The sequence below is a fragment of the Bubalus kerabau genome, chromosome 20 (assembly GCF_029407905.1).
Source record: "Bubalus kerabau isolate K-KA32 ecotype Philippines breed swamp buffalo chromosome 20, PCC_UOA_SB_1v2, whole genome shotgun sequence".
NCBI classification, from domain to species: domain Eukaryota; kingdom Metazoa; phylum Chordata; class Mammalia; order Artiodactyla; family Bovidae; genus Bubalus; species Bubalus kerabau.
In genome coordinates this window covers 54917969-54941550 of record NC_073643.1, presented here as the reverse complement: position 1 = coordinate 54941550, position 23582 = coordinate 54917969, and the positions used below count along the sequence as shown (strand labels likewise).

The window sequence follows — 23582 nt, the reverse complement described above, 5'->3', positions numbered from 1 at the left end:
TTAGCTTCTGGCGGATAATCCAGGAACAACCCAATGTGACTTTCAACTGAGACTCCAGACCTAACGACCTCTGTGCTCTGAAGGTCACAATGTCCACAGGAGGTGGGCTAGTGAGCTGCAGCAACTATGGGACAGGGCACTTGGGCTGTCTGACTTTTGCACCCAGATACTGCTAATGCATGAAATACTTCATCATCTCTCCGGTTGCCTCATCAAATGTTTGCTGTCATTGACTTATGATCGCAAGCGCCTTTATTTTGTAAGGGAGGACAGAGAATAAATTTAATTGACTCAGGGGTGGTGAGGAGGACAGAAAAGGAGGCTGGAGGGTGATGTGGTCTTTCTTCCCTGTCTGGCTCCCTAAATTGCATCTGAGCCCCGATGTTGGAGGACTAAGCTGCTTTCATTACGGACTGTGAGATTCTTACAGGTCTGAAGAATTGTAGGCTGTAGGCTCAGAATTGTCTGTGAGTTACCTGGCCCAACCCTGGGACCCAGAGGGCTGGCACCCTCACAATAAAGCCCATTAGTGAAGGCTTCAACGATGCTAGCAAGAGGCTTCTCAGGCAGACTGAGTCGGGGCTGGCCGAGGCGGCGGCAGAAGTGCTGTGGTAACAGCATCTAACAGACTGACTTGTGGACACATGTGAGGACCCACTTGGGGACCCTTTGAAATAACTCAAGAATATACTCTTGACTGGGCAGAGGGGAAACTTTCAACCTCAATTCAATGCACTCTGGGCATACTCAAAAAAGAATCCACTGATTGCCCTGACTTAGGACTTCCAAAACTATGTTGAATAATAGCGGCAAAAGTGGAAACTCTGTTTTTGTTCCTGATTTTAGAAAAGAGTGTTTTCAGTTTTTCACCACTGAAAATGATGTTTGTGGTGAGTTTGTTCTATATGACCTTTATTATGTTGAGGTAGGTTCCTTGTATGTCCATTTGCTGAAGAGTTTTTATCATAAATGGGTGTCAAATGTTGTCAAAAACTTTTTATGCATCTACAGAGGAGACTGGCTGGCTATAGAGTCCATGAGGTTGCAAACAGTCAGACACAATAGAGCGACTAACACCTTCACTTTTTTTATTGAGATTATCATATGATGTTTATTTTTCAATTTGTTACTATGGTGTATCACATTGACTGACTACATAGATTGAAGAATCCTTGCATCCCTGGGATAAACCCTACTTGATCATGGTGTATGATTCCTTTAATGTGTTGTTGGATTCTGTTGGTTAGTCTTTTGTTGAGGATTTTTGCATCTATGTTCATCAGTGATATTGGCCTGTGATTTTCTTTTCTTGTTATATCTTTGTCTGGTGTTGGTATCAGGGTGATGGTGGCTTTGTAGAATGAGTTTGGGACTGTTCCTTCCTCTGAAATTTTTTGGAAGAGTTTGAGAAGGATAGGAGTTAGCGCGTCCCTAAACATTTGATAGAATTCACCTGTGAAGCCATCTGCCCCTTGGTTTTTGTTTTTGTGGGAGATTTTTGATCACAGTTTCGATTTCAGTGCCTGTGACTGGTCTGTTTCATAATTTCTTATTTCTTCCTGGCTCAGTCTTGGAAGGTTGTACTTTCCTAAGAATTTTCTAAGTTCTTCCAGGTTTTCTATTTTATTGGCATATAGTTGTTCATAATCTCTTATGATCCTTTGTATTTCTGCATTGCCTGTTGCAATCTCTCCTTTTTGTTTTTAATCTTATTGACTTTTCTTCCTTTTATTCTTGATGACTCTGCCTAATGGTTTGTCAATTTTGTTTATCATCTCAAAGAACCAGCTTTGGCAGTCCTAGCCTTGGCAATCAGAGAGGAAAAAGAAATAAAAGGAATCCAGATTTGAAAAGAAGAAGTAAAACTCTCACTGTTTGCAGATGACATACTATACATAGAACACCCATAAAGATACCATCAGAAAATTATTAGAGCTAATCAATGAATTTAGTAAACCAACAGCATACAAAATCAATATACAGAAATACTTTGCATTCCTATACATTAACAACAAAAAAATCAGAAAGAGAAATTAAGGAAACAATCCCATTCACCATTGCAACAAAAAGAATAAAATACCTGGGAATAAATCTACCTGAGGAGACAAATGACCTGTATGCAGAAAACTATAAGACACTGACAAAAGAACTCAGACAACACAAACAAAAGCAGCTAATATCATGTTCCTCAACGGGGAGAATCAATATCATGAAAAGGACTATACTTTTCATAAAAACTCTACAGATTCAATGCAGCCACTATCTAATTACCAGTGGCATTTTTCACAGAGCTAGAATAAAAAACTTTATAATTTGGATGGAAACACAAAAGTCCCTGAATAGCCAAAGCTATTAGTCAAAGCTAATCTTCAGAAAGAAAAAAGGAGCTGGAGGAATCAACCTTCCTGACTTCAGAGTATACTACAAAACTACAGTAGTCAAGACAGTATGGCACTGGCACGAAAAACAAAAAACACAGATCAATGGAACAAGATAGAAAGCCCAGAGATAAAACCGTGCACCTATGGGCACCTTATCTTTGACAAAGGAGGCAAGAGTATGCAATGGAGAAAAGACAACCTCTTCAATAAGTATTTTGCTGGCAACACTGGATAGCTTCATGTAAGTAATGAAATTGGAACACCTGTTCACATCATACAGAAAAAGAAATAAGAGGAATCAAGATTTGAAAAGAAGAAGTAAAACTCTCACTGATTACAGATGAAATGGATCAAATACCTAAATTTAAGGCCAGAAACTATAAAACTCTTAGAGGAAAATACAGGCAGAATACTCATTGACATAAATTGCAGGAAGATCCTCTTTGACGTACCTCCTAGAATAATGGAAATAAAAACAAAAATAAACAAATGGGACCTAATTAAACTCTTTTGCACAGCAAAGGAAACTATAAACAAGATGAAAAGACAACCCTCAAAATGAAAGAAAATATGCAATTGAAGCAAATAACAAAGGATTAATCTCCAAAATATAAAAATAGCACATGCAGGTCAAAGTCAGGAAAACAAACAATCCAATCAAAAAATGGGCAAAAGATCTAAACACACATATTTCCAAAGCCATACAGATGGCCAATAAACACATGAAAAGATGCTCAACATCACTCATTACTAGAGAAATGCATATCAAAACTAGGGTTTCCCAGGTGGTACAGTGGTAAAGAATTAGCCTGTCAATACAGGAGACACGAAACATAGGTTCCATCCCTGGGTCGGGAAGATCCCCTGAAGTAGAAAATGACAACCCATTCTGGTATTCTTGCCTGGGAAATCCCATGGACAGAGGAACCTGGCAGGCTACAATCCATGGTGTCGCAAAGGAGTCAGACATGATTTAGTGACTAAGCAAGCACAACAGCACATAATAATGCATATACATGGAATCTAGAAAAATAGTACTGATGAACTTATTTTCAGGGGAGGAATGCAGACCAGAACTGTGGATAGAGTGGAGGAAAGAGAGGGTGGGACAAATTGAGAGAGTAGCATTGAAACAGATAGACTACCATGTGTAAAAGAGATAGCTAGTGGGAAGTTGCTGTGTGATGCAGAGACCTCAACCCGCTGCTCTGTGACAATCTAAAAGGGTGAGATGGGGGTAGGTGGGAGGAAGGTTCAAAAGGGAGAGGATATATGTATACTTACAGGTGATTCACATTGCTGTACAGCAGAAATCAAGACAACATTGTAGAGCAATTATCCTCCAATTAAAAACAAATTTGAAAATTAATGCTTAGAGGGTAACTTCAAAAAATTAGATACACACAAATACATATAAAATAGATACACAAGTCCTACTGTACAGCACATATTCAATATCCTGTCATAATCTATAATGGAAAAGAATGTGAAAAAATATACATATGAATAACTGAATCACTGTCTCGTGCACCTGAAACTAACACAATGCTGTAAATCCACTGTGCTTCAATAAGAAATAAAATGAATTTAAAAAATAGTCCACCTCAAAAAGAAACTTTGAGAAATAAAGAAATAAACTCTGGGGTGGAGCCCAGCTCTGCCCTTTGACCACTCTGTGGTGTCTGCCAAGTCCCTTCCTCTCCTCATCTATCACGTGGGGTAACACCAGCATCCCCACCAACCTCGAGGGGTTGATATGGAGGCTGCTGTCAAAAGGACAGGATGGACCATGGGCAGTTGGCAACTGTACTGTGCTTTGCCCATGTGCTGACCGATCATTAGACCAACACCCCTGGTGTTCTACAACCCAGCCCTAGTCTTGAGGGATGATCAGCTCAGTTCAGTCGCTCAGTCGTGTTCGACTCTTTGCAAACCCATGAACTGCAGCACACTAGGCCTCCCTGTCCATCACCAACTCCCGGAGTTTACCCAAACTCATGTTCATTGAGTTGCTGATGCCATCCAACCATCTCATCCTCTGTTGTCCCCTTCTCCTCCTGCACTCAATCTTTCCCAGCATCAGGGTCTTTTCAAATGAGTCAGTTCTTCATATCAGGTGGCCAAAGTATTGGAGCTTCAGCTTCAGCATCAGTCCTTCCAATGAACACCCAGGACTGATCTCCTTTAGGATGGACTGGTTTGATCTCCTTACAGTCCAAGGGACTCTCAAGAGTCTTCTCCAACACCACAGTTCAAAGCATCAATTCTTTGGTATTCAGCTTTCTTTATGGTCCAGTTCTCACATCCATACATGACTACTGCAAAAACCATAGCTTTGACTAGACGGACCTTTGTTAGCAAAGTAATGTCTCTGCCTTTTAATATGCTGTCTGGGTTGGTCATAGCTTTTCTTCCAAGGAGCAAGCATCTTTGAGGGATGATAACAGGTGTTATTTGAGAAAAGTTTTTTCTACTTTAAAACTACATTGGCAGAATGAAGGTTAATCATATTTAAACCTGTTCCTCACTGAGTATTTCTTAGAGACGGTAATGTCCTGTGAATCCCCATGAGTGTTTTCCACACAGTGTCTGAGAGGCCCTGAGGGCTCCCACACCACATCCTCTGCTGGAATGCTGTATTAGATAACAGGATGATCCCTGAGTGGAGGACGAAGGTGTCAGACTTGGTGTCACCTCTGATGTTAATGCTTGGATCACAGGAGATTGGAAGGACAAATGAGTTCATTTAACCAATGAAGTGTTAATGTGGGGTTACAACCTGGAGGACAGAATGTTCCTGATACCAGAAAAACCCCAGGAGAAATCCCCGATGTGCATGATGCATCTGACCAAGATCTCCCAGAGTCACCAGTGCCCTTCCTGAGTCCACACAGGCCCCTGAAAGTCACATTTCTAACAAGAATCCTCTGTGAGCATGATTCTCAGAGATCAATTGGCCCATAGGAAAGGCCAACACTGTAATAACAGAGACTAGAAGAATGCATTTTTAATACCACTTAACTGTAACTTAAATATCAATAATAGGGTACATTTTGAGTGTATTCTACCACAATAAAAATGGGGAGGGGGATGAAAAAATAATACACATTAAAAACCTTAGAATAGGACTTCTGCCTTGGTCATTCAATTTTTCCCATTCATTTGTCCACTGACACTTAGGCTGTTTTCATACCTAGACTATTGTGAGTAATGCTGCAATAAACATGGGAGAACAGACATTTCACTGAGATAATGACTTGATTTCGTTGAACTCCGGGAGTTGGTGATGGACAGGGAGGCCTGGCTTGATGCAATTCATGGGGTCGCAAAGAGTCGGACACGACTGAGCGACTGAACTGAACTGAACTGATACTACATACACAGAAGTGGAATTGCTAGGTCATACAGTAGCTCTATTTTTAATTTCTTAAGGAGCCTCCGTACTGGTTTCCACAGTGACTGCACCCATTTACATTCCCACCAACAGTGCACGAGGGTTCCCTTTTCCCTACATCCTCACAACTCTTGAAATCTCTTGTTTATTTCAAAATAGACACTCTCACAGGTATGAGGCGATATCCTACTCTGGTTCTGACTTACATTTCCAGGTTGATCAGTGATGCTGAGCACTTACAATATATTTCTGGGAAATCTGTATGTCTTCTTGGAAGGTAGGTATGTCTAGGTAGGTCATTTACCCAAAGTGAATTATGGTATCTTCCAGTGGAAGAACTCAGTGTTGGGCCCAAAACCAATGCTCTGAAATGATTTATTGCCTGGGAAAGTGATCCCCACATACTGCTACTTAAAAAAACAACAGTAGAAGAACAACTACAGTCAAAGTTCATCTTATTTGTAAACTTAAAACATGTACAGAAGAGAGAAAACTAAAAGAAAATATTAACCCATCAAAGAATGTACAGTGCTGCCTCTGGGTAGGGGATTATGAATAATTTTGAAGTTTTTTTTTTTCTCCTTTTGTGATTTTAAGCTTTTCTGGAAACAATTTTTATAACTGGGAAAATCACTTTTAGAGAAATGTACATCTAAGGGAAAAAGGAAGAAAGGCATGATGGACAAGAGGTCCTCTCTTAATTCAGGTGAGAGCTCAGATGTTAAGGACCTTTAGGGTAAATGCATTTCTTTGAGTTAAGTGGTCCTCGACATCCTACACTGACTGAGTCCCCCCCCCTCCTGGTAGATGTTGCCCTCCCTGCCAGCCTCAAACCCTGCACACCAGGTCACTGTCCTGCTGATCGGTCCAAGATGGCAGCCAGAACTCTGATCCATTCAGCTACAAGGTCTGGATGGAAGTCCAGAGGAAGAAAATCAACCCTGTCTCCTTTTGCCTGGTAATGATTTCTGCAGTGAAGCTGTCAGAAATTACTGCTGCATCCCTCAACTGACAGGGAAGGGAGATTCTGAAAAATATTCAGAAGACAGGAATGGTAAAAGGAAGTAATGACTACCTCTATTCCATGGCAATTTCAAGAAGTACAGCAGATTATACATTTTGTCTGTGTCTAGCCTGCTGCCTGCATTTGTTGATTTTAGTGACTATAAACATTCCATCCAAGGGCTTTCTTAGCTTCACTGCCAAAAGCAGTTCCCCAATCCTATTTCCTATTAGGTGTCAAGTTCTTCCATCAGGAGTTCTAGATTCCTCAGGGTTTCCAGGAGCCTAAACACTGCCCTAGGACTGGGGGTGGGGAGGTGAGAGGTGGCTGCCGGCTCCTGCTTGGCTTCTCTGCTCGGAGTGGAGGCAGCTATGGAAATCCCTATCTCCAAGATCACTGGTCTTGGGGGTGAGGGTAGCAGATGCTCAGTGACTGGTTTACAAATGCTACTGTTCAACAATCTGAACTCCTCTTTGGTACCAAGCCTTTCTCTGTCATCCTTTGACCCAGTCTTCTGGGATGTCCCACTTCATTTATTCATTTCCACCATCTCATCTATACATCTCATTTTCCACCAAAGAGAATTTCATGGAGAAAAATCAAACCTTAATGGTGATTTTGTCTAGAACACCTTGGAGCTCCCTCAACCCCATGGGGCTACAATTCCAGGTCAGGTGTCAGAATCTGGCTGGGAGACCCAAGCTGCCTCCTCCCCAGTCAGCATGTTAGCAGCTTATGGTTACTTTGTCCCTGATGGACCTGAGGGGCCTGAGTCTGTACACAGAACAGCGTTCTTCCTCGCCTGTGTAATAGACATGGAGTTGACCCTCTCCTTCCTCCTTGTAGAGGAAGCAGCGACACTAAGTCAGCTGATAGAGCAAGTACCACAGAACCCTGCGGTACCTCCTGCAGAAAAGGACATAGACTATGGGGTTGACGCAGCAGTGCACATAGGCAATTGCCTCTGTCACTTCAATGGCCAAGTCCAGCTGGCTGCAGTGCTCACACAGGGAGTCTTGGAAAGCAGAAACAAACACAGTCAGATTGCAGGGCGTCCAAAAGAGAAAGAAGGTGATCATGATGACAAAAATCAGACGTATTATGTTGGCCTTCTTACTCCAAGTTCTGAATATAATCTTTATAATCTTTATATGTCCATAGCAGACAATCATGACCAACAGAGGTAATATCAGCCCCAAGATGTTCAGTTTCAGAGCCAGGAACTGCTTCCACTTTCTTCCATGGCTTTCAGGAGGAAAATGAAGACTGCAGGTGTAGTGGGTGAGCCACCACTGGGCCTTGGAAAAGTACAAGCCGGGGACAGAAGCCAAGGTGGCCAGGACCCAGACGACAGTGCCGGTGACAGTACCAGAGGTAATGTTCCAACACTGACGTTTAAACTGGGGGTGGACGATAGTCAGGTACCTGTCGATGGTCAGCAGGATGATGAAGAAGATCTCGCTGTACAAGCCCAAGAAAAAGAACCCAAAGAGCAACTTACACATGGCATCTCCGAAAATCCAGTCATCCTTCACCTTGTAATCGATCCAGAAGGGCAGCATAAAGAGGAAGATAAGGTCAGAAATGGCCAGGTTGAGGAGGCAGATGTTGATTATATTTTTTATCCTTTTGTGTAGCACCAGGACCACCAGGATGTTCCGATCAGGCCAATGACAAACACCACGGAGTACAAGGGGGGCAGCAGCTGGGCCCCAAAAGCCCTCTCCTGTACCTTCTGGCATGGGGTCGTGTCCCCATAGTCGTATTCTGTGGTCATGTCATAGTCCTTTGTGGTGGTTGAAGTTTCCATCCTGGCTTCTCCCACGGGTCAAGGGAAATGTTTCTGTATGTATTTGCTGTTAAAGGCAGTGGGCTCTGGACAACAAAAACAAGGCAGTGAGTATACGTCCTTAACCCCTGGACAGCTGTTTACTAGTGCCTACTGTGTACCACGCCCTGTGGAGCAAGGGAGACCCAGGTCCTCTGGACTTGATGCAACCTGTAGTCTACCACACTAACAAGCAAGGCGTGCACACATCGCTAACCCAAGTGCTCCGGCAGTGAGTGCCCTGAAGGAGACGTCCAGAGGATGGAGAGCGCAGACAGGGGAGGACAAGGGAGGCCTCACGCATGTTCATGACCAAGGCTTCCTGAGGGCTTCCCACGGACTCAGCGTTGGGCTCAGTGTTAAACAGCCCTTGAGGGGGCACCATGGTCATTCCCCACTTTAGAGGTGAAGGCATACAATTTCTGAGCAGTCAGGACACAAAGCTGCTGAGAACAAGAGCTGGAGCTCAAACCCTGGTGCGTGCCACTCTCAGGCCCATTCCTGAAACCCCTGGCTTTCCTGCCCCCAATCAGGGCAGTAACTCTGCACTGTGGGGTCCCCAGAGGAGGCTGGGAAGGAAATCAGTCCTGCCTGAGAGTCCAAAACATTTGTTTTTGGATTTCAAACATTTTATTTTCTTTCAGGGCACACCTAATAGCATTGTATTACAGGAATCAAACAGTATAACAACAAAAAGTTTTTTCTTAAGGATCACTTACATTCCTCATTCAAAACAATTCCTCCTAGTACTCAATATGAACTACAAGTTTACCCTAACTATTTTACTCATCATGATTGGAGAATTTCTACGGTGCTACACTAGATGAGGCTGTTACTACCTAGGCAAGAAAAAAAAAATGTGTCATTTGCAACACATGAATTGGTGTCACAGCTGTAAGTTTTAAAGAATCTTTTAGAGAAACCTTATTTTATAGAAAAGGTTAAATAGAAACACTAATGTTGGAGTTAAACTACCCGTATCTTGAGCTGCATCAGATGCAAGGTATCTTTCTTGCTTTTGAGGTGAAAAAGAATCTCAGCTAGAAGGGATACAGTGCCCTGAGGGCACAGGACAATGTGCATTTGCCTGTCACCAAGACTGGGAGACACCACTGTCATTAGGTAGGAAGGGCCAAGGATGCCCTGCAATGTAAAGTTCACCAAACACCAACAGTGCTGTGGTACTGAAACACTGGACGGCCGACCTGCCCCACCAGCCGGGCCCATGTTACACAATCCTCGGTAGTCACCCAGGTGACTCTGTAGACCTTTCATGACAGCTGTGAGGAGGAGTCAAAGGGAAGCACAGACTGGGAGGAGTGGGGGTGACCTGGTAAGGAGAAGAGGAGGCTCCAAGGAAAGAAAGGCTCAAAACAGCCTCAAGATAGGAAGTGTCACACAGTGACCAGACAGAGGCCGGAATTCTCCTAAAACAAATTATAGGAGATTTGTAACGAGGGTTGCCAGAAAGCAAAAACAAACAAAAAAACCACTAGATAGCCTGCCTTTGCAGAAAATCCCCAGCCCTGCTTTTCAGCTCTCCTTTCCATCCTTTCCAATCACTTATTGAAGACTCCTCCCCGAAAGAGCACAAGCTTTTGTATAACCTACCAGCTCTGTGACCTCAGATAAGTAACCTACCACCCTGAGCCTCATTCCTCACCTATAACATGGAAAAGTACCCTTACCTTCCAAGGCTGATGTATGGGAATGTCTGAACCTTCCCCTGGATATTATCAGGTCCTCAGTAAATACAAGGGGACCTCCTTCCCTGCAGGTGCCCTGCTCTGAGGGCCAGCACCACCAGGAATGTCCCAGGTTTCAATCTATTCTTGCCAATGTACCCCTCTCCCTACAGGTCTGTCTGTAGTTAATCTGGAAAATGAATCCTGCTTGAGAGTGATGAACATTGACAGTCCCTTCCATCTTCACTGCACTGTGAAATTTCCAAAATGCTGCCATCAATCTAACTGATCTGATCTAAACATTGATCAGGAAAGTGAGTGGTACCTACATCATAATTCCCATATAAAATCTTGAGAGCCCAGTGCTCCTCCTTCCACAGAGCTTAATGAATGCTTCCTGCTCACAAAATTCACATTTCTGCAGTGGCATTTGGAGATTAGGGCACAGGGGGGTGAGGTGCTGCTGGGCCCCCAGGCTGGGGGGCGGTCATTTCCCATCCAATCCATCCTTAGGGCTCTCTCCTCCATCTCTGAACTTGCATACAGCCAGTCAAGCCTCTTTCTGGAGAAACCCAGGCTGCCACTCACTAAACAAGCTGTGCTGGCAATTTCTGATTTCTGCTGCCACTGCCAGTGCCGACAACTTCACGTGGCAGTCAGCACTTCCGGGTGGGTTCTCAGGCTTACTGTGTTAGCAGGGGCAGCACAGACAGCAAGGGGTGCGAGGCTGAGCCCGTGAGCCCAGTTTCCGGGGAATGTTGGCAAAGGTGGAGGCAAACTGCGTCAGCACCGTCAGGAGCCATCTGAACAGAGTCACCTTCACACCCACTCCCACCTTCAAGCCAGGTCACTATTCCCGCACTTGCTGGGCACCAGAAACAGCTCCTGGGCATGTTGTCCCTAAAGGGAGATGGACTGGAGTGAGGCCCTGGAGGCGAGACCCAAGGAGCATGTTGCCATGTCACGTGCCAGTCCGTCTGCAGCCTGCTACTAACGTCTGCCCCAGGCCGCTGCCCCAGTGGTCCAGCGCCAGCACCCTTTATCCTAGGAGTTGGTGAAGCCTCTGGACAGACAAAGGGCTGTCTGTGGCGGTGGAAGACGCCCAGACCTGTTGGGGTGCAGGAGCTGGCTTCTACTGGTTCATAAGAGCCAGCCATGTGCAGCTGTTCTGCATCCAGCCTGCTGGTGACTCGAAGTCAACCAGAATGGGAATATTTACACATGGGAATTGGCCAACACTAGGAATCAGGGCACGTTTCTCAGGAGAATTAGCTGATAAACACTTACCAGTGCATCCATGCCCTTCAGTCTGAATAGCCTAGAGTTGTCCTGGAGCCAGAGTGGGGACTTAAGGGTCAGTGAGGGGCACAGAGCCTGGTGGTCGGCTGTGCAAACTTCTGGGGATTTCTAATCCTGAAAGTCTGGGACCCTCCAGACCTACTGGAAGAAAGGCTGAAGTAGATGCCTCCAAGTAGCCCCCATGTTCCTGCACCTTCAGAATGAAACTCTGACCTTCCAGTTCTTTAGAACAGAACGGATGTTCCCCCAGGAGGTCACGTGGATGGCTGCCTGCCTTCTGGCGGGTGAGATCCTACCTCCTCCTAAAACAGCACACAGTCCTAATTCTGAGGCTCCTTGTGTCTAGTCCTCTTCAGAAAGTATCTCAGTATCAAATCATCTTTGCCTCTGCAATTGTATCTCTGATTAATCTTACCCTTTTTGCTAAAATTGCTTCTTATGGCACATTTGGGCTTTGTTTCCATAGAGAAATTTGACTGTTGTTAGTGTCTTGAATAACTGTCCTCAGAAAGTACCTTAATACTGGGATGACTTTCTTAATCACTCACCAGAAACCATTGTAAAAGAAAGTATCCTGTTTTTAGCAGAAAGATAATCTCCCCCCAAATAAAAAGAACACCTTAGGTTATGTTGGAGCACACAGTTGTTTAAATCCATGCATCCTCAGTATTGCTATGCAATTCGTTGCCCTTCAGAAACATCGCTGGGTCCTTAGACATCTGACTGGCCCTTGAAGAATTCTCCACTTCTGACAAGACAGACAGGTAAACATGTCATGTCCTGCAATAGGAGGACTACAGTCCGCCCTGTCCACATGCCAACAACAAGACCCTCACCAGTAACTAACACAGAAAAGACAAGTGTCACTTACTCTGGTTTCAGAGGACTGTGTCCATGAGGTGTGTGTCTGAAGGACATTCCTCTCTTCTCCTATCTCGACCACCCTGGACTTCCAGATCAAGGAATTAATATCAGGAAGCAGAAAAGTAGCATCTGGGACTTTGGAACTCCTCTGCCAGCACTTCTGGTAAATTGCCAGGCTTGCACACCAAGGCCACTAGGCCTGGTCCATTTGGAGAACCTTTCATTCCCGTCTGGGGATTTTCTGCTAAGAACATCCCATTTGTGAGGTGCCGCTTTGACCAAGGCCACCACCAGCTTAGCGGGACTTGGACGTCCGTTGGAGCCTAGGGCTCTTTGTTTTTTTGTGTGTATGCGGCTTCCATTTGTCTGGTGAGGATTTTGGTTTTGCTTTCAGTTCTGTGTACAAGGCTGTTTTATGCCATGCATTGTGGCCATTGCTTCCTCTTCCACATCTGACACTCCCCCAGGGAAGACTGGCACACTGGTCGACCTATGGCTATGAATCTATCACTTAGAAGAATGAGATCCTACTGTAATTCTGTTTGACCAATGCACATTCTTAAAAGTAATGAGAGGTGGCCTAAATTATTATACTATTCTTCAGCTAGAATTGTTTTGTCACAGGAATGGAAAGGCTGGGAACACTCTCCACTGCATCTGTGCCAGGCACTCTGGTCTCACTCCCATGGGGGAACTGAGTCACTCTAAACCCCCACAGAGCATCTCTGGGTTTATTTGTTTTCTTTCAATAGCTGAGCCAATCTGTTTGGAAGCCTTTCTCTGGAAGTTTTAAACTGTACCTCCTCTGATTTTCTGTCTGTGTGAACAGAGCTTATCTGTCCTTTGTATTTTTCTATGTATTGTTTCAGGATGAACCACTCTGGCATTTTGTATGATGGGAAATTCTACTTGCTCATTGCAAGCCACTTTGGGAGTGGAAATGGAATCTTTGAGCTACACCTTGTCTGATCTTTTGTTTGTGGGACCATATTTGTTGTGTGCATGAATGTGCAACAGTATTTGCACTGACTGGTTGAGACAAATAATAAGGTTCACGTGTGACAACACAAGCTAGGCTTCAACAGTATGTGAACAGAGAACTTCCAAATGTTCCAGTTGGAGTTAGAAAAGGCAGAGGAACCAGAGATCAAATTGCCAACATCCACCAGATCACAGAAAAAGCAAGAGAAATCCAGAAAAACATTTACTTCTGCTTCATTGATTACACCAAAGCCTTTGACTGGGTAGATCACAACAAACTGTGGAAAATCCTTAGAGATGGGAATACCACACCGCCTTACCCGCCTCATGAGAAATCTGTATTCAGGTCAAGAAGCAACAGTTAGAACTGGACATGGAACAAGAACAGACTGATTCCAAATTGGGAAAGGAGTACATCAAGGCTCTATATTGTCACCCTGTTTATTTAACTTATATGCAGAGTACATCATGCGAAATGCCGGGCTGGAAGAAGCACAAGCTGGAATCAAGATTGCCGGGAGAAATATCAATAACCTCAGATATGCAGATGACACCACCTTTATGGCAGAATGTGAAGAGGAACTCAAAAGCCTCTTGATGAAAGTGAAAGTGGAGAGTGAGAAAGTTGGCTTAAAGTTCAACATTCAGAAAACTAAGATCATGACTGCTGCTGCTGCTGCTGCTAAGTCGCTTCAGTCGTGTCCGACTCTGTGCGACCCCATGGACTGCAGCCCACCAGGCTTCTCCATCCATGGGGTTCTCCAGGCAAGAACACTGGAGTGGGTTGCCATTTCCTTCTCCAATGCATGAAAGTGGAAAGTGAAAGTGAAGTCGCTCAGTTGTGTCTGACTCTTAGCGACCCCATGGACTGCAGCCTACCAGGCTCCTCCATCCATGGGATTTTCCGGGCAACAGTACTGGAGTGGGGTGCCATTGCCTTCTCCAAAGATCATGGCATCTGGTCCCATTACTTCATGGGAAATAGATGGGGAAACAGTGGCTTACTTTATTTTGGGGGGCTCCAAAATACTGCATATGGTGATTGCAGCCATGAAATTAAAAGACGCTTACTCCTTGGAAGGAAAGTTATGACCAACCTAGACAGCATATTCAAAAGCAGAGACACTACTTTGCCTCCAAATGTCCGTCTAGTCAAAGCTATGGTTTTTCGAGTAGTCATGTATGGATGTGAGTGCTGGACCATAAAGATGGCTGAGCAACAAAGGAGGGAGGAGGGTTCAGGATGGGGAACACATGTGTACCTGTGGCGGATTCATTTTGATATTTGGCAAATCTAATACAGTTATGTAAAGTTTAAAAATAAAATAAAATTAAAAAAAAAAAAAAAAAGAATCGATTCTTTTGAACTGTGGTATTGGAAAAGACTCTTGAGAGTCCCTTGGACTGCAAGATCAAACCAGTCAATCTTAAAGGAAATTAACCCTGAATATTCATTGGAAGGACGATGCTAAGGCTGAAGCTCCAGTAGTTTGGCCACCTGATACAAAGAACTGACTCATTGGATAAGACTCTGATGCTGGGCAGGACTGAAGGCTGGAGGAGAAGGGGACAACAGAGGATGAGATCGCTAGATGGCATCACCAACTCAATGGACATGGGTTTGAACAGGCTTGGGAATTGGTGATGGAGAGGGAAGCCTGGCATGCTGCAGTCCATGGGGTCACAAAGAGTTGGACACGACTGAGCGACTGAACTGACTGTGACAATACCAGGGTACCATTCCCTATAATGTTGGGCTTCGCCTGTGGTGGAACGTTGGTTGGAATTTTCTCTCTTGTTAAGGGTGACCAGAGCTCCATTCCAAGTTGTAAATGCCCCCCTGCCTTCCAGGGTATTTTTACTAAACTGGGACGTCTTCAGCTATGTCTCCATGAAAAGGATCTGCTATTTCTTTCTGCCTGTGCCCTAGCCCTCCGGAACACTTATCTACTCCACCTATAGATCCTGAGACTGAAGGAAAAGGTGGGGAAAGAAGGCTTTCTTAAACTCAAGCAGAAAAACTGTGAGGTTTCTGGCTCAGTCTTTATGTACAAATTGCTGATGCGAAGAGTTGACTCACTGGAAAAGACTCTGATGCTGGGAGGGATTGGGGGCAGGAGGAGAAGGGGACGACAGAGGATGAGATGGCTGGATGGCATCACCGACTCGATGGACGTGAGTCTGAGTGAACTCCGGGAGTTGGTGATGGACAGGGAGCCCTGGCGTGCTGCGATTCACGGGGTCTCGAAGAGTCGGACACGACTGTGCAACTAAACCAAACTGACTGAACTTGTATATAATCTATATTTAATTAGCTTAAAAGTAAACTCTTACAAATTAAATCAAATGTCTAAAAACTGACCAAGATCAATTTTAGAACCATATGATCTGGTAAATATTCAGTATTGACTTGCTATCTGCTATTTAAGGTGGATTAAGCTTGCTGCTTTGGAGAAGGCAATGGCACCCCACTCCAGTACTTTTGCCTGGAAAATCCCACGGGCGGAGGAGCCTGGTAGGCTGAGCTCCATGGGGGTCACTAGAGTCGGACATGACCGAGTGACTTCCCTTTCACTTTTCACTTTCATGCATTGGAGAAGGAAATGGCAACCCACTCCAGTATTCTTGCCTGGAGAATCCCAGGGACAGGGAAGCCTAGTGGGCTGCCGTTTATGGGGTCGCACAGAGTCGGACACGACTGAAGCAACTTAGCAGCAGCAGCAAGCTTGCTGCTTTGACTAAAACAGTCTTTAGAGTCATCAATGTTAAGTAATGCAAGTGAGATAAAAGCTTCTGGGTAAACTCTTTAGGAATAGCTGTTTTAGAAATGTGTACTTAAGAATGATCTCCCCAGGTATTTGGTAGCTTAGAAATTTTGAGTTAAGTTAAATGACAAGTTTATCAAATAGCTAGGTTATTTCTAAACAAAATAAGATACTGAAAAATTACTGAATACTGCCTTCCTTTGGCACAGAGAGACTCATAGGTATGTAAGAAACTAAAGATATTGGGGAGAAGGCAATGGCACCCCACTCCAGTACTCTTGCCTGGAAAATCCCATGGATGGAGGAGCCTGGTAGGCTGCAGTCCATGGGGTCGCTAAGAGTCAGACACGACTGAGCGACTTCACTTTCACTTTTCACTTTCATGCATTGGAGAAGGAAATGGCAACCCACTCCAGTGTTCTTGCCTGGAGAATCCCAGGGACGGGGGAGCCTGGTGGGCTGCAGTCCATGGGGTCGCACAGAGTTGGACACGACTGAAGCGACTTAGCAGCAGCAGCAAAGATATTGGTGGCCCCCTGAGATATAATAAAGTACATGTTTTTAAGAGTTTTGCATGATCAAGATTTTCTAAAATAGGATTAAATGTAGTTGGGTAAATGGATTTAAGTATTGTCTGGCAGTTTCCAAAAGTTCTTTTTCGGTTTCCCAGGTCACTCAGTGGTAAAGAATCCACTTATAAAGATTGAGATGAGTAAGGAGTTATGGAGCAGCCAGGGTGGCTGCAATGGACTGTGTGGCAGAAGCGTGCCAGCTGCGACGGACCACGCAGAAGTGTGGCCTAGAGGAGCTACCCCCTCGCCCGAGGTTGGGGTGGCGGCTGAGAGGAGCTACCCCATGTCCAAGGACAGGAGCGGCGGCTGAGAGGAGCTACCCCACAGTCGAGGTTGGGGCAGCGGCCAAGAGGAGCTACCCCACGTCCAAGGTCAGGGATGGCAGCGGGGAGGAGCAACGCCAGGTCCAAGGAGCGGTGGCTGTGCGGGCGCAGGAGGGCCGAGAGGAGCTACTCCATGTTCAAGGTCAAGAGGGGCGGCTGTGAGGAAACACCCTTCATCCAAGGTAAGGAGCAGCAGCTGCACTTTGCTGGAGCAGCCGTGAAGAGATACCCCACATCCAAAGTAAGAGAAACCCAAGTAAGATGGTAGGTGTTGCGAGAGGGCATCAGAGGGCAAACACACAAACCATAATCACAGAAAACTGGTCAATCTAATCACACGGACCACAACCTTGTCTAACTCAATGAAACTAAGCCATGCTGGGGCCACCCAAGACGGGCGGGTCATGGTGGAGAGGTCTGACAGAATGTGGTCCACTGGAGGAGGGAATGGCAAACTACTTCAGTATTCTTGCCTTGAGAACCCCATGAACAGTATGAAAAGGCAAAATGATAGGATACTGAAAGAGGAACTCCCCAGGTCAGTAGGTGCCCAATATGCTACTGGAGATCAGTGGAGAAATAACTCCAGAAAGAAAGAAGGGATGGAGCCAAAGAAAAAACAATACCCAGTTGTGGATGTGACTGGTGATAGAAGCAAGGTGTGATGCTGTAAAGAGCAATATTGCATAGGAATCTGGAATGTTAGGTCCATGAATCAAGACAAATTGGAAGTAGTCAAACAGGAGATGGCAAGAGTGAATGTCGACATTCTAGGAATCAGCGAACTAAAATGGACTGGAATGGGTGAATTTAACTCTCAGATGACCATTATATCTACTACTGCGGGCAGGAATTCCTTAGAAGAAATGGAGTAGCCATCATGGTCAACAAAAGAGTCCGAAATGCAGTACTTGGATGCAAACTCAAAACGACAGAATGATCTCTGTTCGTTTCCAAGTCAAACCATTCAGTATCACAGTAATCCAAGCCTATGCCCCAACCAGTAATGCTGAAAAAGCTGAAGTTGAACAGTTCTATGAAGACCTACAAGACCTTTTAGAACTAACACCCAAAAAAGATGTCCTTTTCATTATAGGGGACTGGAATGCAACAGTAGGAAGTCAAGAAACACCTGGAGTAACAGGCAAATTTGGTCTTGGAATATGGAATGAAGTAGGGCAAACGCTAATAGAGTTTTGCCAAGAGAACGCACTGGTCATAGCAAACACCCTCTTCCAACAACACAAGAGAAGGCTCTACACATGGACATCACCAGATGGTCAACACCGAAATCAGACTGATTATATTCTTTGCAGCCCAAGATGGAGAAGCTCTATACAGTCAGCAAAAACCAGACTGGGAGCTGACTGTGGCTCAGATCATGAGCTCCTTATTGCCAAATTCAGACTTAAATTGAAGAAAGTAGGGGAAACCACTAGACCATTCAGGTATGACCCTAAATCAAATTCCTTATGATTATACAGTGGAAGTGAGAAATAGATTTAAGGGACTAGATCTGATAGATAGACTGCCTGATGAACTATGGACGGAGGTTCGTGACATTCTACAGGAGACAGGAATCAGGAGCATCCCCATGGAAAAGAAATGCAAAAAAGCAAAATGGCTGTCTGGGGAGGCCTTACACACAGCTATGAAAAGAAGAGAAGTGAAAAGCAAAGGAGAAAAGGAAAGATGTAAGCATCTGAATGCAGAGTTCCAAAGAATAGCAAGAAGAGATAAGAAAGTCTTCCTCAGCAATCAATGCAAAGAAATAGAGGAAAAAAATAGAATGGGAAAAACTAGAGATCTCTTCAAGAAAATTAGAGATACCAAGGGAACATTTCATGCAAGGATGGGCTCGATAAAGGACAGAAATGGTATAGACCTAACAGAAGCAGAAGATATTAAGAGGTGGCAAGAATACACAGAAGAACTGTACAAAAAAGATCTTCATGACCCAGATAATCACGATGGTGTGATCACTCACCTAGAGCCAGACATTCCTGGAATGTGAAGTCAAGTGGGCCTTAGAAAGCATCACTAGGAACAAAGCTAGTGGAGGTGATGGAATTCCAGTTGAGCTATTCCAAATCCTGAAAGATGATGCTGTGAAAGTGCCACACTCAATATGCCAGCAAATTTGGAAAACTCAGCAGTGGCCACAGGACTGGAAAAGGTCAGTTTTCATTCCAATCCCAAAGAAAGGCAATGCCAAAGAATGCTCAAACTACCACACAATTGCATTTATCTCACACGCTAGGAAAGTAATGCTCAAAATTCTCCAAGCCAGGCTTCAGCAATACGTGAACCATAGACTTCTTGATGTTCAAGCTGGTTTTAGAAAAGGCAGAGGAACCAGAGATCAAATTGCCAACATCTGCTAGATCATGGAAAAAGCAAGAGAGTTCCAGAAAAACATCTACTTCTGCTTTATTGACTATGCCAAAGCCTTTGACTGTGTGAATCACAACAAACTGTGGAAAATTCTTCAAGAGATGGGTATACCAGACCACCTGACCTGCCTCTTGAGAAACCTATATGCAGGTCAGGAAGCAAGAGTTAGAACTGGACATGGAACAACAGAATGGTTCCAAACAGGAAAGGAGTATGTCAAAGCTGTATATTGGCACCCTGCTTATTTAACTTCTATGCAGAGTACATCATGCGAAATGCCGGGCTGGAAGAAGCACAAGCTGGAATCAAGATTGCCGGGAGAAATATCAGTAACCTCAGATATGCAGATGACACCACCCTTATGGCAGAAAGTGAAGAGGAACTAAAAAGCCTCTTGATGAAGGTGAAAGAGGAGAGTGAAAAAGTTGGCTTAAAGCTCAATAACATTCAGAAAACTAAGATCATGGCATCTGGTCCCATCAGTTCATGGGAAATAGATGGGGAAACAGTGGAAACAGTGTCAGACTTTATTTTTTTCGGCTCCAAAATCAGTTCAGATAGTGATTGCAGCCATGAAATTAAAAGACGTTTACTCCTTGGAAGGGACGTTATGACCAACCTAGATAGCATATTCAAAAGCAGAGACATTACTTTGCCAACAAAGGTCCGTCTAGTCAAGGCTATGGTTTGTCCAGTGGTCATGTATGGATGTGAGAGCTGGACTGTGAAGAAAGCTGAGCGCCGAAGAATTAATGCTTTTGAACTGTGGTTCTGGAGAAGACTCTTGAGAGTCCCTTGGACTGCAAGGAGATCCAACCAGTGCATTCTAAAGGAGATCAGTCCTGGATGTTCTTTGGAAGGAATGATGCTGAGGCTGAAACTCCAGTACTTTGGCCACTTCATGCGAAGAGTTGACTCATTGGAAAAGACTCGGATGCTGGGAGGGATTGGGGGCAGGAGGAGAAGGGGACAACAGAGGATAAGATCGCTGGATGGCATCATGGACTCGATGGACATGAGTTTGGGTGAACTCCAGTAGTTGGTGATGGACAGGGAGGCCTGGCGTGCTGGGATTCATGGGGTTGCAAAGAGTCGGACATGACTGAGAGACTGAACTGAACTGAACTGAACTGAAGGAGTTATGGCTTTGATTCCTGGGTGGGGAAGGTCACCTGGAGGAGGAAAGGGCAATCAACTCCAGCGCTCTTGCTTGAGAAATCCCATGGACAGAGGAGCCTTGAGGGTTACAGTTCATGGATCGAAAGGAGTTGGACACAACTTATCCTTGAGCACTGAGCCCAAGTGAAAATTTTGACTTCCAGGTAACTTGAAGATATTTCAGAGGACCCCTGAGTCATCTCAGAGAGAAATATTTAACTAGGATTACTTGCTGTTATTAATTACAATCAGTTAAATTTAATCCCAACATTTTGACCAAGTTTCTTTACCAGATTACATTGCAATCAGATGTATACCTATGCATCCTCCTCTTTTTTAAACTCTTTCTGTCATTTATAAACAGTTATTGCATTCATCTTCAAGAAGCTTTATGAGAAGGACCACCTTTGACAAATACAGGCTTCTGATAATTTTCATGTCACACTGTAACAGGAGGGAAAGGGGCAGGGCACAACTTTTGAAAGAATGACATAGCCAAGGACACAACACAAACCAGTTAGAATCAAATGGGACCAAGATGGCAGACAAGACTAGAATTTGCTCCTCAATCCGTAAGTGAAAGGACACACCCAGAGGTGCCCTGACAGTTTCAAGGCACTGTGAAAAGACCAAGAAGTGGGCGGGATCCTGGAAATCTCCACCCCTTCCCAAAAGCAGTTGGAATAATCCTCCCACTCATTAGCATATGAAATTACCCAGCCTATAAAAACTAACCATGCCAAATTTTGGAGCCGTACTTGCCCTCTATGATGGCCCACACTCTGTTTGTGGAGTGTGATGCTGTCTGAATCTGAATAAATCTACTTCTTACCTATAACTTTCTCTCTCACTGAATTCTTTCTGTGATGAGACATCAAGAACCTGAACTTTATTAGGTCCTGAAACCAGGGACCATGGGTTTTGGCCAGGTTTGAGTCCCAGCCAGGTGGGTTCAAGTCCCAAGCAGGAAGCCTTCCAGACCAGAGGTTCTCAAGCTGAGGGCCCTAGACCAAAAGCATCAGCACTTTGGGAACTTGTTAGTGGTGCAAGGTTTGGGCTCCTCCCCAGACTTACTGAATCAGAAATTCTGTGTTTTAGTATGCCCTCGACTGAATGTTTGAGAACCACGGATCTGGTTTTCCACCAGGCGTTTGGCCCAATGTTTTACATGATCTCTCTCTAGGAGACCTGGACTGGCCCTGATGTGAGTTGAGAAGAATTCTTTTGCTTTCAACTTGAGGCTGAAAGAGGAAGCTGCTCAGTGGCCCATTCTGTTCCCTCTTCCTGTCACCTACACCCAGGGCCCCATGACCTTTCAAAGTTGAAAGGCAAACTTATTAGTGCAAACACACATACATATCTGCACACACACACACTCGGTCTTTTTGTTTTTAAAACACAGGTGAGCATATGATACACATTTTTTTCCATCTTCCTTTTGTCATTGAACATCATACCCAAGAGATTCTTCCCGACCAGCACACAGGACCCTGCACTTAGGGTCCTGTTGTAGTGGAAACGGAGAGAGTAGCAGTGAGGCACAAACCACATGATTCTGACTCTGACTTTGTCTAGGACTCTGATTCCATGCTTCAGCACCCTGTCCAGTGTCAACCCCATCCTGGCCCACTGGTCCCTCCAGTTTGATCTCACAGACTTCCTTTTTACGTCTCACCATGACATCTAGTCCTAACACAGTCCTGTTTCTGCTTCTCCTTTCCTGTCATAACAACAACATCCCAGAAAGCTTATGCTTTGTGTAACCAACACAGGGTGAGGCCAGGCTCCTTGGCTCCAGGGAGCCCACTTGTCAATGAGGCACACTTCTCAGATTCAAATGCTGCACTAGCAGATTAATTTCCAAGAGAGGGGATACAGTGTCATGACCTTGGAGAGCTCTCTGTTGTCTAATCCTGGGATGTACTCTCTATGTGGGGAAAGGAGGCGGCTTCTGCTCCCAGGTCACATTCAGACTCCAAAGGCCGGTGAGTGTCCCACAGATGAAGAGGAGGGCCTTTGGGGCACAAGAGTGGATCTTCGGACGTAACCCACCCCTGTCCCCTCCACATCACCTCATTTCATCCCCATGCCCTCCTACCCTGTTTCTCTTTGTCTAATTTCCTTCCCTAGTCTCCTTTTTCACCACCCTTCCTCACTCCATATTTCTCCTCTCTCCTTAATCTCTGCCTCTCCCTAACGACTTGGCCTCTCCCAGGCTCTCTTGCAGGCCCCCAGAATTCTACAACCCCCAACCTGACAAACCACAGGGAAAGGTCTAATAGTCCCTCTGCTCTGCTCAGTTGCCCCCTTGTGCTGGGTCTGCTCCCAAAGCAAAAGAGGGTGTTGGACATGTCCCTGATGATGCCTCTCATCTTGCCTGGATTACCCAAGAGGACACCTCCTCCATGAAGCCTTCTGACCCTCTATAGCAGGAAGTCATTAATGACAAGTAGATGCTGGAGCTTGGAGAGTTTTAAGTTTTTTGGGGGTGGTGATAGATTTTCTCTTATTCACACCTAGTTGTATAGGTTGGACATTTGGACAATAAACAGCAAGGCATCACTCAAAATAACTCAAAAATTAGAATGACTACCACCTGTAATTTTCTGGGCTTTTCTGGTTGTTCAGCAGGGAAGAGGGTTTGATTCCTGGTCCAGGAGGATCCCACATGCTACAAAGCAACTAAGCCCGTGCACCACAACCACTGACCCTACCCCACCTGCTGAAGCCCACGTGCTAGAGCCGGTGCTCTGTCACAAGCCAAGCTCTCAAAGGAGAAACCTGCACACTGCAACTAGAGAGTAGCCCCTGCTCACCACAGCTAGAGAAAGACCAGTCAGCAATGAAGACCAGCATGGCCAATGAATACATAAATAAAAAGAAACTTTAATTTTCTAAAAACCTTGGATGGTAGCTCTCGTTTGGTACCACTCTA

General features: G+C 44.8%; 1 protein-coding gene across 2 annotated transcripts in view; it reads right to left on the bottom strand.

The window, feature by feature from the left end:
• LOC129634848 (C-C chemokine receptor type 1-like) overlaps positions 1–23582 on the bottom strand; it is a 250081-nt gene that overhangs the window by 33156 nt on the left and 193343 nt on the right. Inside the window, exon 3 of one of the 2 annotated variants that reach the window (XM_055557221.1) lies at positions 4827–8653. The exons of the other annotated variant lie outside the window; for it this stretch is intronic. Within the exon in view, the coding sequence (XP_055413196.1) occupies positions 7639–8520 (882 nt within the window). The 5' untranslated portion in view covers positions 8521–8653 and the 3' untranslated portion in view covers positions 4827–7638. Of the gene's footprint in view, positions 1–4826; positions 8654–23582 lie in introns of those variants that run through there. 2 annotated transcript variants of the gene reach the window in all.